At 44.5% G+C, this 17487-nt stretch overlaps 2 protein-coding genes across 5 annotated transcripts; both read left to right on the top strand.

Annotated features, from left to right (window-relative positions):
* Positions 1–47: 47 nt before the first annotated feature.
* On the top strand, positions 48–5869 carry LOC144475991 (putative glutamate receptor). The gene is given in 11 exon segments (XM_078192481.1): positions 48–122; positions 731–875; positions 942–1124; positions 1965–2264; positions 2730–2793; positions 2856–3096; positions 4142–4325; positions 4423–4513; positions 4572–4727; positions 5121–5204; positions 5376–5869. Coding segments are annotated over 11 exon segments (1848 nt in total). The 5' UTR covers positions 48–70; the 3' UTR covers positions 5724–5869.
* A 1543-nt stretch (positions 5870–7412) lies between these two features.
* Positions 7413–10592, top strand: LOC144476233 (uncharacterized). Of its 4 annotated transcripts, none has more exons than XM_078192927.1 (9): positions 7413–7554; positions 8051–8100; positions 8168–8294; positions 8397–8490; positions 8554–8669; positions 9223–9459; positions 9515–9720; positions 9844–9912; positions 10047–10592. In XM_078192927.1, exons 2-9 carry the CDS (start codon positions 8073–8075, stop codon positions 10193–10195), a joined length of 1026 nt encoding a protein of 341 aa, XP_078049053.1. In that variant the 5' UTR covers positions 7413–7554; positions 8051–8072; the 3' UTR covers positions 10196–10592. The 4 variants fall into 4 exon arrangements, with proteins under 4 accessions (XP_078049053.1, XP_078049054.1, XP_078049051.1 ...); XM_078192928.1 differs by lacking the exon at positions 7413–7554 and adding an exon at positions 7574–7675; XM_078192925.1 differs by lacking the exon at positions 7413–7554 and adding an exon at positions 7581–7719.
* Positions 10593–17487: the final 6895 nt, after the last annotated feature.

The following is a 17487-nucleotide window of genomic DNA, read 5'->3' as shown; positions in this document are numbered from 1 at the left end:
GCTGGCCATCCGAAGCGACATGCTTCCGCCTGAGAGCAAATCTTGGATCTCTGACGAGGACTTTCAGATTATGGTTGAACTGTCGTTTCCCTTCTCCAGGTGTTGCAACGTTTTCTTTAATGGTTTGTAGTAGAAGTCGGAGATGCATCCTTTTATGAATATGAATAAAGTCTTGTAGGCTGATTTTGTCGAGATTTAATAAAAGTCAATAGGCAATAAAAGGCAACAAAAGTCGAAGAAAATGTTCTGTATAATCGTTGCTCAAATTGTTCGAAGCCAGTGGATGTATGAAATTAACATTAAGAATCCAACGTGACATTCTTAAATAGTACTAAATAAAAAAAAATATCGAGTCTTATATATAGTTCTCTTGAACTACAGTACTTCTATTTTACAGAATTTATTGCATTTGATGAAATTGAATTTTGCGATTCATACAGTAAGTTACACCTTCAACAATTTTTTAAAAGATAAATAAATGTATAATGAAAGGTAATAAAAGACAGTATTATAAATCGGTCGAGTGCAATAGGTTAATACAGTCTGGCACAAAGATTAAAGTTACAAAGTACCGTGGATCACGTTTCGTTTTAAATCGTTTCTGTCGCGCTATGTTCTCAACTACGCTATCAAGGAAATGTTTATCGGGTCAGCCAAATAATTGTTGCTGTCAGTAGCGCGTTGGTTTAGTAACTTCCCCGTCGCTTATTGATTCATGAATTTTCCTCAGCCCCGCTCGGAGACGCGGTAGCACTGTTCAGTCAATTCAGGAGTGTCTATCCGTACGAGTACCTCTTGATCCGGAGCACCTACGAATGCGACGGATACTTCTTGCTGGGATCGAGCGACGAGGAAATCCTGAAACTGATCGAGAAGTATGACAACGGATAAAGCGGCGGATCCTTCGTAGTTTAATCGACCGTTTTCCTCGTCCCGCGTAGAATACCGTCGCTAACATGGAAAACGGAGATCCTTGTCGTGGTGAACAACCAGACTACCGACGGCTCCGCCATACTCGAGGACTCAGTCTACGAAACGGCGAACGTGAACGTCGTCTCTGTTTCGGGGATTTGGAAGCTGGCTGAGAACTACTTGACGCCGCGTCCGTTCACCAAAGTCGACAGGTACGCGCCAGGCTGGTTATCGTTTAAGTTTTCAGTGACTTCTCTCTTCTTTCGGTGACTACTTTCTTTCAAGATGAAAGTTATTGTACGAACTGTTCTGTAATAATGCATGCTAATCTTCTTTTCTCTTCTAATGTTCTATGATCAATGCAATGTTTTGGAAAGCGTGATTTGATGGCGTTGTATATTTACCGTTTCATTAATATGTAATTGCTACCGGTATCATCTGGTTGTGATTTAATTGTTGACTGATAGACTAAATTAATAAAATAGATCATTCAGATGAGATGCATGTGCATGGTAATATGTGCAGAAATATAACGCGTATGTTTTTTAAATATAAGTACACAAAGTATATGCTACAATATATTGTATATGTTTTTCGACATTACTATTATAAAACATATGCAATTGGCATATGCTCTTTATTTAATATTATACCTTATGGTCCCTTTATTCCTAATATTTAATACATATTTAAGGCAAAATGAATACAGAAATAGGTTTAGAGCAATCCTTACTATATCCATTCTCTAATTTAATATGTTTACTATTACGGCTAATCAATTTCGTGTTTCAAATATATTGGATTGTTTATGAATAATTATCTAGCCGAACGGACAAGTTACAGGATTGAAATTTTGCACAGGTGAGTGTTTTTTTAACTAGCTATCGAATGACATAAGCGTCATTGGGAAACCACTATGGGCAGTTTTGGCTATCTTAATCGGCTAGGCCCTTTCTGTCAAGACTTCGTTGGTCTACCTATTTTCTAAAAAGGACAACTGCAAGAACATCTGCAGTCTGACTGTGACATGAAATGATTTTTTGAACAAATAGATTCCAAGATATGGGACACGACTACGAGCACTTCAACTTTCGCGGCAGACAGTTGCAGATCACCACCATCCATCGACCACCGATGACGTTTTGGAAACATCCTCTGAAGAGCATCATCGACAGCCGAGAACTGGACGCTAACCAAATGGATCACGGTAAATATCGTCTTCTCTAATCATATCAAACTGTTTAATCGATCATGGTATTAGGATTCGACGGGATCGAAGTGCAATTGTTCCTGATTGTTGCGGAGAAATTGAACTTCACTTGGACCGCGAAGAAGCTGGAAGGACCCCTCACGCAAGTATTGCGTGATATTTATACTTAGACGTTGTATTAATAACTAGACCGCGGATCTTTATGCAAAACAAAAATTGCCTACGTCAATTGTACAAAACAAGAGTTATAAAGAGATGTATATTTTCTTTAAATATCTTCATCGCGTAAAAAGATCAAACAAGATTCTGACATTCTTCTAATAACTTTTTCGTATTTCATGATAATTTCGTATTTCTCTCAATCATTTTTGTTACCGCATAAAATCCGCTGTCTAATAACAACTCATGGTAGTCAAGTTATACATTCCACTGTCGACCAATGTCATCCTTTATAAACCTACGGCAACTATATATAATAGCGTTTACTCCTTTTTAATAGAATTTAACCCATTGTTATAAGAAAAGCTTTGTGAAACACGTCGCACAATAATTTCCTCTTGGAATTTGCAACTGCGTTAATAATAAAAAGAAATGAAACATTTGGTAGGTACGGGAAAGTGATCAACGGCTCGTGGGAAGGTGGCATAATTGGAATGATCTACAAAAATCAAGTGAGTTTTAGCAGCGAATTCGGCTTTCCATGATTTCATCTCTCAATACTTGTTATTCTCAGGCGGACATAGCGATAGGTAGCATCATGATCACACAGACACAGAATCAATACATCCCGCTGTCCGAGCCGTTGTACAAAATGCGCGTGCATCTGATGGTGCCTCGTCCACGTCGCGTGACCAGCTTTTGGGCGATCCTGAAGCCGTTCTCGAAAGAGATCTGGTACCTGCTCGTCCTGGCGATCATCCTCTCCAGCTTGTACACGTGCGCCCGCGCCTGGATCGTACCGAAATTTCCGAAACGTAAGCCCGCGGATGTATCGATTCATCGCGGTGTACCACTTGCGTGTCGAAGCGTCCATATTTCCGATCCGCTGATTGTAGAAAATTTCATGTTTCCCGCTCCTGATTAATTCACACATTAAAATGGCCATTACGAAGTTTCCAATAATAGTGGAACGAATCGAACCGAGTGGGCTGAGTTTAGCCGATGTTGACTCGCGCACGCGAAATTCTATCGATTTTTCCTGGTTCTCCTCTGTTTCCCAGCGTGCTTGAGAAATTTTTATTCGATCGGATATTTGTTTATTTTCAAACTGACCTGCGTCCATTTTTTAAGAACACCGAGCTATTTTAATATTTACGTTTCTACGTTACGTATAATTTCATGTCGACGAAGCTGCTGCAACGAAATTTTAGAAGATTGAAAAATACTGACAGAGAAAAAGTAAAATAATATAAGTTAAAATAATTGAACTTAGACTACTTTCGATAATCTATATTTGATAATTTTATCCGATACTCTTTATCTTCCGTACGTCGTCCAAATAAAATTTCGCCATACTCTGATACACGGGCGGTTAAAAAATATTGCTAAAATAATTCGGACAATAATAAAATTTCAAACCCAACGTTTCTACTGTAGATTCTGTAGTACTCTCAACCTAATAATTTGGGTACAAAAAGAATTTGTTTATCACCAAGAAAATTAGTTGGTAAAATGATTCGCACATAATTCGGTCAACGTAAAAAATTCTATCGAAGCGCATATTCTCGCAAATTGGGAATATCACCGTCAGAATTATCTTCGCCTAAATGCCACCCCTTAATTTTCACCAGAAATCTACAGTTTGGTAGCAACTACAATTTTATCGAAGTTTCCATGGGACTAAATTTCTCAGCGGAACTTTCTTTTACCCAGTTTGCACAGTTTGTCCCTAATGCAACGATAACGTTCGCGAAAATCGTGGCGGAAACTGCGGCGTGGTATCAGTAATAGTTTCCAATATTCGAATGATAATGCGCGCGACGATCGCGTTAATTGGCCGGGCTAATCCGTATTCTTCAGGTTTCCGGAACTTCCTAATTACCGTGACCGAGCTGATCGGTTGTTTGCTGAGCAGTTCCGTGCCGAAAACTGTTGGGAACAACAAACTCCAGATACTTCTCTGGCAGACCGCGGGATGGTTAATAATTACCGCTTATTGCAGCAGCCTAGCAGCCAGACTGGCAACTTCGGAATACGAGAGCAGGTAATAGCCGGGATACGAAAGCTCGGCGAGGCCGGGCTCTGCTTTTGCGAACGGTACATAAAAGCGAGACGCTTGGGCTCGGTTGATGCGTTTCCAGAATCGATACCATCGAACAGTTCCTCGCGACGAATCTGTCATGGGCGAATATGGGTCAGACGCCGCCGTTCGGGGACTACATCGATCCCTCGGTACGTCCGGCGACGATTAAAGCCCGTTCTCGAAATCAGACGTCGCCGGTTTTCGCAGGATCCGTTCTCGATGCAGCTGCCGAGCAGGTTCCGTCACGTCGACACCGTCGAGGAATGGACGAGGCTCACTACGCAAACGAATTTAGCTGTTCCCGGGAAAATAATCGACTCGTGTTTCTTTCCGGAAGAGTACGTGGATAACGATGCTCTGAAGGTATGCTGTATAAATCGTCAAACCTGAAGGGATACGTATAATTTTAATTCCGAGTATCACCAGGATTTTCTTCTTCCCAAAATTGACAGTCGATTTCTTTTCATTCTCAATAAATTATTGATACAATAGTTTGAGTTGATACGAGGTTTAATCGAGGTCTTTCTACATAGTTCCATCGTTATTACTTGGAGTAATAAAAACTCTAAATGATGAAGATCGAGGAAGATCCAGTTCGGTTAACAGTACTTACTTATATTTTTTCGAACCGCTGGAGTAGATATACAACTGGTCTTTTATAATCGTATGAAGCAAGATAAGCTTGGGTCGAATAAGCACGATTTACGTCATTTTTAACTGATAAGATTATAATTGCTTGTCTTTCGATGACAACAGGAATACAGAGTCATGAAAACACCGATAGGAGGTTTCTACACAGCCTTTGGCCTGCAACGGTGGCTCCTGACACCTGTGAACAGGGTATAGTTATTGCTACCCCCAATAATCCTGAACCCTATTCCTATCGATCTTTCGCACATACCAATGCTTGCCGAATTTATTTTATAGTCATTAGTCTGCGGCTAGAATATAGGTAGACCGGTAGAACCCGGTCGTAGAATGACTTGATTGTGTTTTCTTCGTCCTCTGCAGATAATGCTGTCATTAAAGGAGACTGGTATTGTCGACTGGCATTTGAACGACGTCACCCGCAGATACGACAGTCAAAATCTCCGCGACGTTCTCGTCGAGCATGACGGATACGAGGGTGACGTGCAGATTCTCGGACTGATGCCTCTAGCGGCCGGCTTCTTGCTATTGCTCCTCGGATCTTCGGCAGCGGTGTTTGTATTTTATATGGAGCTGAAACGGGCGGCGAAGTCGGCCTCGAACCGCCATGTTCTGCGAGCCGTCGACGACAACCGTAAACGCGTGAAAAGTAATCACGGAGGACTCCCCGGGGTCTCGAAACGCGACGGATTCGAAAGATTTCCACACTGATTTCGATCGACCGCGCATTGATCCGATAATAGATTGTCTATCGAATACTTGCGATCAAAGTGCGAATTTCACGCGATTATAGTATATTTTTGCTCGCTTAAAGCTGAGCCTGTCCTCTAACATAATAAAAATTCATCGTGAAGTCGTCAGGGATTATGCGTTTAATTACTAGACTACGGATTGTTATGCAAATAGACGTTGTCTTCAACGACTGCAAAATTTTAATAAGTTGGAAATGATACGTCTTTAAATTCCATAAATGACTTGACTGTGTTGAATTTAATTTTTTTGTTATAAGTGCATAAAATCCGCGATCTAGTGATTATGTATTTTTTCCAAGGCTAGTGTCTTCCCTATGCTCTCTAGAAAGCATCCCCTAGAATTAGTCACCTGGCCCACGATGCGTCACGGTCATTAGCCGTACCCCACTCCCATACCGCTTCAGCTAGAACTTGGCCAGGTATGCAAGGTATTCACTATCATACTGCACAGGAGGGTACGTGTTCAGCTACCAAAGTTTTTCAAGCTCCGAACGATTTTAAGTGAGAAACGCTGGAGCGTTCATCGTTTATTTCTTCGCTCGTGGGTTATGAAGGATCTGTGCCTTTTGCAATTTGTTTCTCGCAGAGAAACCATAAAGTGAGTACGCTGGTTTAATCGTAAGTGCTTTATACGCCCGTGACTAATTCGCGTGATTAATAACTGATAACACAGAGAGATCAATAATGTGATGATAAGTTGCATGCAACAACGTTACGCGACAGGTAGATTAAGACGGTAGATTAAATTATTGTGACTGTAGAAATGTTTTGGGCATTTAAAGGATCTTGTTTGATGAACGAAAGGCAATTCGAATATTTTGTGCTATTTGAATGTTAGACCAACAAGTGTAGCATTTGCTTTGCAAATGGAGAAATACATTATCGTTAACTATCTTGTGCTGCATCATTCGTTCATAATTACAGATTACTGATAAATGTTCGATAGTATATCGCACGTCACGTGTACGCGGAAGATTCGCTTCGCAAACGGAAGAAATATGATCCTTATCGGACGTTAGATATTCGGGACTGATGTATATACGCGATATACGTTTTTATACGATCATTTATTTTATTTTCACAATACGCTGCTAGACAAACGTTTCATTGTCGACGTAAATGTATAAATTTTAGCTGGTATAGACGCGTTATTACTGAGATACATTGTCACCTTATAGAAAATTTAAATGAAATTTTTAAATACTAGAATAATTCGGTCTCTACTGTATTCGCTATTATGCGAAGCTGTTGAAATGGACGATAAGTCACAGATCAATGATTGCCAAATGCAATCATGATTACCGATTTGTTCTAGCAACGATTAATTGACTACAATTGCCTCGATTGATCTTCTTAATCGATTCGAAATGTAATCATCGAATAATCAACCACTGCTGACTGCAGCGAGCAAGTCGTGAGATTGTACACTACACGGGAACGTATGTGCCGTTATCGCATACCGAATTTCTCTCCTTTTACTTCGAGTCACGCAGCCAATCGTCTCGGCTGAGCAGGTCACGTGAACCTACAGATTCACAGTGGAAAACTTCTGCCAGATTTAATGGTCTACTTGATCGGCAACACAGGAATCAGTTGCGCCGCGAGTGCTGCTGCGAGCGCAGATGCTCCTTGTTGCACTGTAACTTCCGTTGCAATACATATAGTTCCTCGTGCTGTGAAACGGTCCAGCCTTGTGCACCACTTATTTATAGTTCAGTTCTGCGATTCGTCTGACAGAGAACAGTCAATCTCCGGCGTTCCTCCCGGCAACTGTAAGCAGGAAGAGAAAGGTGAACAGGAATCATTGTCGTCGCATGAATAATCGACGAAACGTAATACGTGCCGCAGCGATGACGATAATGATGACCTTAGCTTGAGGGCGTCCGTAGCGTGCAGCGCTGCATGACACTCGTAATTTGTTTGGATAGCTGTCGGATTGGTGGAGCAGAATTTTGGTAGCTTCTGTTGTTCCATGTGAAACCGATTTATGCAACGAGTCGTTGTAGTAGTTCAGTCCAGCGCGATCGCCGAATTATTTCTTAAACCGGTCGTAATTTCCTGGCATTGACAGCGTAGGTCAAAATACAATGTCGCTGAAATCGGCAAGGTATTAACGGTTCTAGTTAGCAAAGAATTATTGACACACGGATGTTCGTTGCATTTAATTTTAATTTTTGTTTAACCACTTCCATTTTAATTAATTAAAATTAAAAAATTAAGTGACTGGTCTTCTGGGACGCGTCTTAAGTCGCCAGATTAATTGATCGTTCGTTCCGTTTGTTACAGTGCTCACGTTACTGCGGAAACCATGAAGGAGGAGAGACACATCGATGATGGTAAGCGACGTTCGGTCGATTTTCTAAATGTTCTTTCTTCGTTTACCTGTTTATCGTTTCCCGACAGTTCAACCACCCTCGGTGGAGGAACACTTCAAACTGATCATGGAGGATAGATCCACCATCGATCCAGAGTATGTCGAAGTCACGCCGAAGGATCTTCCGTTCTGGTTCGACGAGAAACTGTTCAGGAAGTAATTAAAGCAAAAATATCATCAGACGAGACTACTAAAAAGTAGATTACTAATCTAGTTATTATCGACGCAGTTTTTACTGATCAATCGTATCGTTTTCAGGTCTCAAGAGTTTTATATGAATAATATACTAGCATTCGCAGTGGCAAGCACTACAGGTTTAATATCCATATTGTGCGTCCCCGACATAATCGAGGTAAAATTGCTAATAAAGACCGATATCAGACAGATTGAATAAAAATGAAAATTCATAACGCAGGTGCTTAATTATACCAAGAAAAGCGAAACTGTCCTCTCATCCTTTAAACGATACGCAGAAACGCTGCTGCTGACGTACACAATTTACCGCTCGGACATGCTGAAACCGGATTCAAAGTAAGTTTCTAAAAAGGCTAGCAAACAAGATTTTGATGAGTATTTGTTTTTATTTATACCCATTCGTAAGAAAAAAGGTCACCGCATAAAGATAGGTTAACGCAACGCAAGCTTAATCTGATGCATCCGATAAGCAGTGACGACGAAGTTAAACGTTCACATTGTTGCATTTAAAACTGTTAAGATTTATCAATTTGTAATGTAGAAATGGTTTCTAAAGATAAGAAAATTGTTTATAATCTTTTAATTCGTTTGGTTCTCGAAGATAAAGAGATCGTCAACGATCCGCCGGTGTATGAACAATCAACATGAATAAGCATAGATTAATAATCTTCTCTGAAATGGTTAATCGACAGTTAAATGTCGTCGATAACAAATTGTTTCTTAAGAAAATGTTTGCTAATTTTCAGCTAGTCTCTAGCTGTTGTTAGATGAGAATACAAAATATGGGCAGAATTTTAATTTCGATCATTGACAAACAAGGTAACCAAGCTACTTAGGTTACGTAAACTAGTTTTAAGTACACTCATCCGAGAAAATTGCAATATTGAAGATGGTTCGAGGCGACGAACACGATTAGATGGCGGCACGCGGCGGTTAGCAAGAGACGCGTAAAACAAGGACTGAACGCGATCTACCAAAAGGACATGGCGATCACGCAGTTCGCGTTCATGGGGTCCATGTTCATAGCTCCTCATCGCGTAGGGCTGGCGCATTGCACCCTCGAAGAACTATCGGCCTTCAATCATATGTGGCGTGTGACCGGTCATCTGTTGGGTATCTCCGACCGGTAAGAACGTCGAAACGAGGCGAAATCGTTTACATTACGAAGCCAAATTTTCCAGGATGAACATTGCTCGTAAAAATGTCGCTGAGACCACGGAGCTGTGCAGGAGAATCGCAGCCGACATAATCAAAACGCACATGAAGAACTCGTCCCCGGATTTCCATAAACTTGCTGGGAACGCGATCAACGGTTTATGGTACGTCGATATCAACTTTGACGCCGACGCTTTCTACGAGTTGACGTACTCTTTGACTGGAGTACAAAGTGAGTATCGCGTTGTTTCTATAATTTGCGTTGTTCATTGATATCGCGCTATATTTAAAATGATTTATAATCGAGACAAAATATATGATATAGTCCAAATTTTATCGTGTTTTCTTTTTACAGATTCCAAGCAACTGGGATGGTATTCAACTTATAATTACAAGCAACGCGAATGGCTCTTGTATTTATGTAGTAAGTTATATATTGTAAATATGTAATAATAACAATAATCGAGAGAAGGTTGCATAACGACTGATTTTGTTATCAGACACTTCCAATGCAACAAGTTGCGTCTGTATTCTAATTACGACTACTTTGTACCGCAGGTGCTCCCTACATTGGCATCGTGATCAGGACATGTTTTAACTACTTTCTAATGGTAGTTTACTGGTTGGTCGAAAATTATCCTGTCTTGGCGTGGATAAAGTTTGGCAAAAAGGAGTCACAATTTTGTGTCTATGCGAAAATAAAGTAACTTCTCTGATTCGAATGCGACGATAGATGTAAGGTAATTAAATCAGGTATTTTACAATTGTACTAGGCAATAATTGAATGTAGACATTTCGTACTTGGTTAATACAAAAATCTTCTGAGAATTCGAAATAAGAAATTATCAGAGAATTATCCACGGTCGGTACTGACGGAAACGCGAGGCGGATGGTCTGGTAATCATTCCAATCGCCAGAGTTCGCCGCATGTCGCTCATTAAATATCCCAGCAGAAGTTCTCGATAGATTTTAATTAGTTTCTCATTAGTTGTTGCTGATAATTTACATCGACGATTCCATTACGTCAATTATATCGTTAATACCAAGATTGTTTGTTATAAACTCAAATTTCAAAGACGAAGACAGATTTCTGTAATTTTGTGATTTATTGTTCTGTTTCTGAAATTTTTTTTATTCCATTCACCATTCGAGTAGAATATGTATCTCTGTTCAAAAAATTGATAAGGGAAATGGTATTTACAATTCCAGGATCATCAGAAATTAAACTTTAACCACCCGAAAACGATTGATAAATACTCCATTAATATTGCATTCTTAGCCACAGTATAAAATGATAAAAGAAAAAGTAAAGTCACAATTTTTTTATAAAATAGAATATAACGTTGGTATTCTGTTACATCAATTAAGCGTTAAATGGAGGAAATTAAATAAATATTAAATTATGCATTTAACATAAATCAATCTCTGGATCTGATCAACATATTGGGGAACTACTTTTGAATCCAATACGTAAGAATCGTGTACACACTAATCGCAAGAACATTCTCCTCCCAAACGGACCGCAAACTTCATCGCAAGCGGTCATAGTTTTGTACGTACATATCAGTGGACTCTCTTTGAGATGCTGTCATCGAAGCCATCGTATCCTAACAATTTAAACCGGCAATCAGAGAGCTAGAATTCAGAAGGAACGATTCCAACGATTAGCAATTTACCTAACAACGTTTCCCAAGCTGCTGCACCCAGAAGAGCCCTCGGGTCTCTTCGCTTCGCACATTCGGCGGCATAATGCGATCCGCAGGACCTGTAGTTCTGGTATCCACGGTCCGATTTTTCACGCGACTCGCGTGATCTGTTCGCGGGTTCTTCGAGGCTGGCCGGTTGCGTGCGGATCGAGTCTCTCTCGATCAGCTCTTGGCGTCCGTGTGTGCGCAGAACACACCGACGCGGCGTGGAACCAATATAGAGGATCGTTGGGGAGCGTGCACGAGGAAACGCACACCTGCTCGCCGGGGTACATGGAGGAACGAAGGCGTATGTAACACGGTTCCCGAGTACATAATACACAGCCATATATCCTTCTGTCCCGTAGCTACTCTCCCTCGACCCTGTCGCCTCTCTTCTCGGTTCCTCTCCTCGTTCCTTGGCTCACCGGCCGCCGCCGGCCCGTTCTTCTCCCCTCCGTCTTCCCCACCGACGACGACGCCGACGACGACGCCGACGACGACGATGGTGTTCGCATCGCCGCAGCCAACGATCCGTCCCCCCAGCGCCACCCTACCGCCCGACGTCGTTCCCGTGGCATCGAGTCCTCCTCGCTCCCCTCGCCAGGCCGAGCCGAGCCGAGCCGAGAGAGTTGCGATGCGATGCGATGCGATGCGCTGCGCCGCGCCGCGCCGCGCCGCGCCGCCGGGGCGCTTGCACGATCCTAAACGAGATGACTCGTCGCGAGGACAGAGAGGAGAGCGGCGTCAGAGGAGATGGTCTCTCGGTTCCCCGGCCCTCTCCGGGAGAGGAAGAACGAGGATGAGAAACCGGCGGGACACGGACGGAGGGGAGTAGGTATCAGAGGCCGTCCAGAGAGGAGAAAGAAGATGGCCCTGCGGCCCTCGTGTTACACAAAGAGATCCGCTCGCTCGCTTGCTCGTTCTGTTCTGCTCCGTTCTGTTCTGTTCTGTTCTGTCCTGTTCGCTCGCGTCCGCTCTCTAAAGCCCGATCCATACGCAGCCACGGCGGCTGCGAGCCGGCTCTCCTCGAAATCGTTTTGCGCCGCTGTAAATTGCGACCCATCGACGCCTACCACGTCAACGCCGCCGACGATAACGCCGCCGACCATTTCCTACCCCTTTTGCGACTTCCACCCAGGGGTGGATCGTTCGTCGATCCTTGCGGAACCCGCGAGACTTCCTTTCTACGATTAGCGAGCATAAAAAACCACTCTCCTTCACCCTGCGAGGAGAGTGCTTTCGACGATTTCAGGGTGTCCAAGGCCAGGACAATTCAATACTCGAATCTACTTCTGCAAGATCAACGTTGATCTTCCTGTTGGCATTTATACAAACAGCTGATCAGCCGAACCACCTCGAACGTATATTCCTCGGAGTGAAAATGCAGTCTTGATGTACGATGCAGTAAATTCTCTTAAATTGTCCCTCAAACAAAAATGTACAATTTGGTAATAGGAGATACGATTGTTCGAGTTCCGCGGATTTTTTGTATGGTCGTTGATAATCGGCAACCAGTTAACAAGTGTCGGGGGTTGCGCGTTATGAAAAAAAAAAAAATTGTCGGCGAATTTCTATGTGGGGCAGACCATGAGGCAAATCCGTAAAACGGGATAGCGGGATAAACACAATGCGTTTATTTCATGTAGTTGCCTCCGATTTCATATAGTTTTCCTTCACGCTCCGCTCACGGGCCAGACCCGCGCCAGGGTAAATGAAACATCATCGTTGCCATCGTGTTACAATGTTCGCCGGATCGATACGCGGTTATGATGCAACGCGGAGAGAGTTCTGTAACACGTGTTCCGCGGTGCAGCAGCGCATTAGCGATAAAATTGTCCCGCCTCTGTTCCACGGGGTCGAAACGGCGCGGCGCGCGCGAGGACGGGGCACGCGGGAACCCCCTCGGCCTGGATCTAGGAAGAGAGCCCGATGCCGGGAACTGTGTCAAGGTTACAATAAATATGCTCCCGCGTCGCTTTCGAAGGGATCAATCCTCGTTAATCTTTCACCGAGCTGGCTGCGCACACGCGCACTCGCACGCACACCCTCGCGAAAGACCCGGCGTGCAAGCGTGCGCGCGTGTGTGGTTACGTAACGACTTTGCATCTTCGCAGATACTTGGCGAGCCGAGCGCGGAGACCGACCGCCTACTTGTTCGCGAAAATATTTATCTTTCCCGCGGCCACGAATCTCGTATTTACGAGGCCCGGCGCGAGTTTCCCAGTAAACACGCTCCTTTCCCGAGGAAAAATACTCGGAGGGCGCAGGAAACTCGCGGCGATCCTTTACGCGTGCGGTGATCGAGCGGAATCCGAGGATTTCCGGTGCGATCGGTACTCGACCCTTGAACTGTCTTAACCCTCGCAGTACCGGCGGTTGGGCACTCTCGCGATCACCTGACATATACAAACATTTATTATCATCATTGTTATATTTTTATCATCATTGTTGTTATTACCTCACCGTGCTTTCTTTTTTAATTTCTAAGGAGAGTTGTACTAATTGAATAATACAGAAATATAACAAATTCCTTATCGCTCCAACAAAAACAAAAAGGTAACGCAGGCGTCGAGCTTTGGATCCGAAAAGACTCGGGCGTGGTACGGAAAGGATTAATTGACTGTGTCCAGTGACGAAATCGTCGTCGATCCGCGCCTTGCTTGCTGCAACCCGCTTTCAATGCACTGGAGACATTCCTGCGAGAAATGGCGACAATGCATTCGGCCAGACGTTTCTGGACGGTTCGACGGCGTCGAGACGAATTAAGATGCGTTGTCGCGCAATATCGGCGCGGATTGGTCGACTAGCGTGTGCCACCAAAAATACGGACGATCCCACGTTTGTCTAGCTACGATCGAGAGCGAACGATCCGAGGCGAGCGTGTTTTTCGTCGAAACGATTCACGGCTGTCGGAAACGTATCGAGGCAAGTGTGAGTAGAATCAGTAGAACTGCAGCCTAAGATTAGGCCCTAATTGAATACTGCATCGACATGTCGTTCCAGTGAAATCATTGTTGACAACGACTGCGATGCAGCGATTTCGGATGACCGGGCATCGATTTTGTGCGACAATCGATTAGGTCGCGGGCTCGCAAAGATTTCGCCGCTGCGACAGCCAATCAGGCCGTAACCTAATTTCTAACGAAAATATGCTTGTCGCGTTAGCTGAACGAGTGGACAACGACGATTCCACGTTTCTCAGTCGTTCGATTAGGACATCGTCTACGAACGATCTGCCAAGGTGGCGATCGGCGGTGCGCCAGGTAGCAGCAGGCATTATCTAGCAGGTGTCCGCGTACCTGGCGACAGAAGGAGGACAGAAATTCGCGCAAGAGAGCGTTCGTTAGGCTTTCACGAGTAAAGCTAGCTAGCTAGCGACGGGCGTTGCGTACGATCTCCGCGACGCGGCGTATCGCATCCATTCGGACGGCGACGTGCCTTTTTTCCCTTGCTCCGTCTTCCCTCCGCGCCCCGTCCCGATCCCCCTTCTCGTTCGCCCCCTCGAACATCCCTTCCACCGTCTTTCGATCCAGGAATCCCCTCTCAGCCCCTGTCGCCCTCGCAACGTGTCTCTCGCTGCTGCTGCTGCCGCTGCCTTCGTCGCCGCTCCCCTTCGCCCCGTGCCCCCCGTGCCCCGCCGCCCTGCTCCTTTTCTTCTTTCTTTACGCGTCGTGGTTCGCGAGGTACGCGACCGAACCGACGAACGATTCCTCTCTTCCACCGGATGGGAAACGACTGTCCTCTCCGATGGTTTCGAGCCGGCGCGGTGCAACGGAGACGAAGAGACGCGAGAGCACGCTCGCTCTTTCGACCGCTCGCTCGCTTGCTCGCTCGCTCGCTCACAGACCCGCAGGGAAACACGCGAGGGGGACTTTCTTTTCGCCGCGCCTCGATTCTTTCGATCCAGGGCCTAGAGATGCTGGGAACACGCGCGAATCGTGGGATTAAACGGGAAATCGCGCGAGCGCAGTTCGCCGAAATTGTCGCTGGGGTCGGCGAGGTGCCCTCGTGCCCTAAAATGTCTGGCTGCCCTATGTCGAGCTGACTGTGGCCATTTTGATTTCGGGGTGGCACGCGTGACGCAGTTCCGCGATGAATTATTTCGCACGATCGCTGGCATTGTTATTATTGTCGGATATACGTGACGGTTCGCTTACAACCCCTTCGTATTTTTTTTTATAGAGAACTTTCCGGTTTATCGATGTAAGAGGATTTTGTCGCGAAGTTTCCTGTTTGTAACAGTAATTTACACCAACATGGAAAAGTAACGGGGTTATGCCGATAATTCTCAGTTGCACCTCCGTAACGATTATAGAAAGCAGAATTCAGGAATACCGATATATTTTTTAGATTTTATTATAATTTCAAGATTCTTTTAAGCAGAAAGCAACAACTCGTATTGTTTTCTTATCGTTATTATATTTGCTGAACTTATGTCTTATAAAAGCCCGATTATATAATATAAGCCTGAAAGATCGTCACTTTAATCTTTATACCTTCTATCCAAACGGAGTCCGAAATAATACTGGTATTTATTTTGGTATTATAAAGCTATTGATATTTCAGTATTAAATCGATTAAATCGTTCAGTATCAAAATCATACCCGTATAAAGTGTTTGGTTTCGACACCAAAAGTCGCTTCAACCCTCCTGAGTTATACCTTTTGGAGTAACTTTCAGCATAGTCTGGAGCTCGACACAACGAATCGCAGTCCACGCGTTACGATGTTTAATCGCGACAAGGTAAATCGAGGTAAATGCCTCGAAAAACCGTAAGTAAGTACGGAAACGTGTTGCACGCGGCGGGTCAACGATGCAATTGATACCGATAATTAACAATGTAATGAATCGGATGCCATACCGGCGGGTTTGGAGGCCGCGGAAGACCATTTGTAAGTAGATTATCGGTAATTAATGTGGAATCGGCGCCGCTTTCGTTGCCGCTGGTCGAAATAACCGGACCGATGCGCCCCACGGTCAGATTTATCTTGATCCCGAAAAACGTTGTTATTGTCGGGAATAAGTTTCTCCGGATTGCATACGGTCGCGCACGGTTGAAAGGCTGCAGCGCGTTCGGCGCGGGCATTCCGATGTCGCGTTTTCAACGGATATTGGCAACACGGGATCGAAAGGAACGGCTCGGCACGGCTCGGCTCCTCTTTCCTTCGGAGAAGAAACGAGCAAGTCCGCCAATGGTTTCGAGTCGGCGCAACGCGAACGACTCCCGTCGACGACGACAACGACGTCGACGACGACAAAGTGCGAGCCGTTGTAATGAGTTTCCTCGAAGCCCCTCTATTTCCAAGATTACATCGAACGACAGCCACGGTTGGATTCGTTGCACGCGCCGGTTTTTCTTCGTTTTCCTGCCGCGCGTCCGTCGCTGGATGTAAATAAGGAAGAACGTTATGACGCAACCGAGCTAATTGCACGTTACGATAACAGCCGCAGGAAAATGCGTGTAACGGAACCGTGATTTCGAGGACCCCGTGTAGTGCAAGTACTCCGCGAATCAAGAATCATTCCGAGAGACGTCGTCGGTTCACGAACTCCGCGCCTCGTCCTCGAGTTTACAGTTAATGTAACATTCTTTCAGATTCGATGCTGAATTGCTCAAATCGACAACAGTTGGTACGAAATATAATCAGACGCTCGATCCACCGCCCCTCCTTTTTAGCAGAGTTATTGTGCTGTCAACTGTACTTCTGCGACAGTAAGTGTTTGATCGAATAAATCAAAGAGGTGGCATCACACCTACTCCAAATGCATCAGCTTGAACTTATAATAATCTTTAAAGTGAATAAACGGTTCTCGGTTATTCATTTTGGATTCTTAGAATAAAAGCTCGTTGATCGTCGCATAATTCTGTCTTAAACCCGGAGAGCATGGGATTCGCGACAGCTTCGAAAAATCAAGTTGAAACCCAGACACCCGTTAGGGGGTCGCGTGGACCATATAGGTTGTTCGGAGGCCAATTAACGTAGTTATCAGGAGCAGAGTTGAAGAACACCGAAGGTTTCATTACGATTACGACGCGAAGGTAACGAGCTAGCCTCTATCAATCATATCGGAGTTGCTCGTACGCCGACGAATTTCTATCCGAGCGCGATTATTGCTAATTAAAAAGTTTCACTTTACGGCGCTAATTTCGATCGTTTAACGAACGAGCGAGGCTGATTTAATAATTGTGCGCGCGTTGTGTAAGCGAGAGAGCTGCCGCGACGCGACGCGACGCCGCGCGAAGGGGGTGAAAGGAGAGAGGGGTGAGGGCGGTGGGCGGGGGGGGGGGGGAGAGTGAACGAATCGAAAGC

The sequence above is a fragment of the Augochlora pura genome, chromosome 10 (assembly GCF_028453695.1).
Source record: "Augochlora pura isolate Apur16 chromosome 10, APUR_v2.2.1, whole genome shotgun sequence".
NCBI lineage: Eukaryota > Metazoa > Arthropoda > Insecta > Hymenoptera > Halictidae > Augochlora > Augochlora pura.
This window is presented reverse-complemented; position numbering and strand designations above follow the sequence as displayed.

Excerpts from the sequence above, each read along its gene's own strand:
- LOC144476233 (XM_078192925.1), top strand. The coding sequence starts at position 7,667 with ATGACACTCGTAATTTGTTTGGATAGCTGTCGGATTGGTGGAGCAGAA. Across the intron at positions 8,101-8,167 it reads GGAGAGACACATCGATGATG|TTCAACCACCCTCGGTGGAG; the intron begins GTAAGCGACGTT and ends GTTTCCCGACAG. Across the intron at positions 8,670-9,222 it reads ATGCTGAAACCGGATTCAAA|ATGGTTCGAGGCGACGAACA; the intron begins GTAAGTTTCTAA and ends GCAATATTGAAG.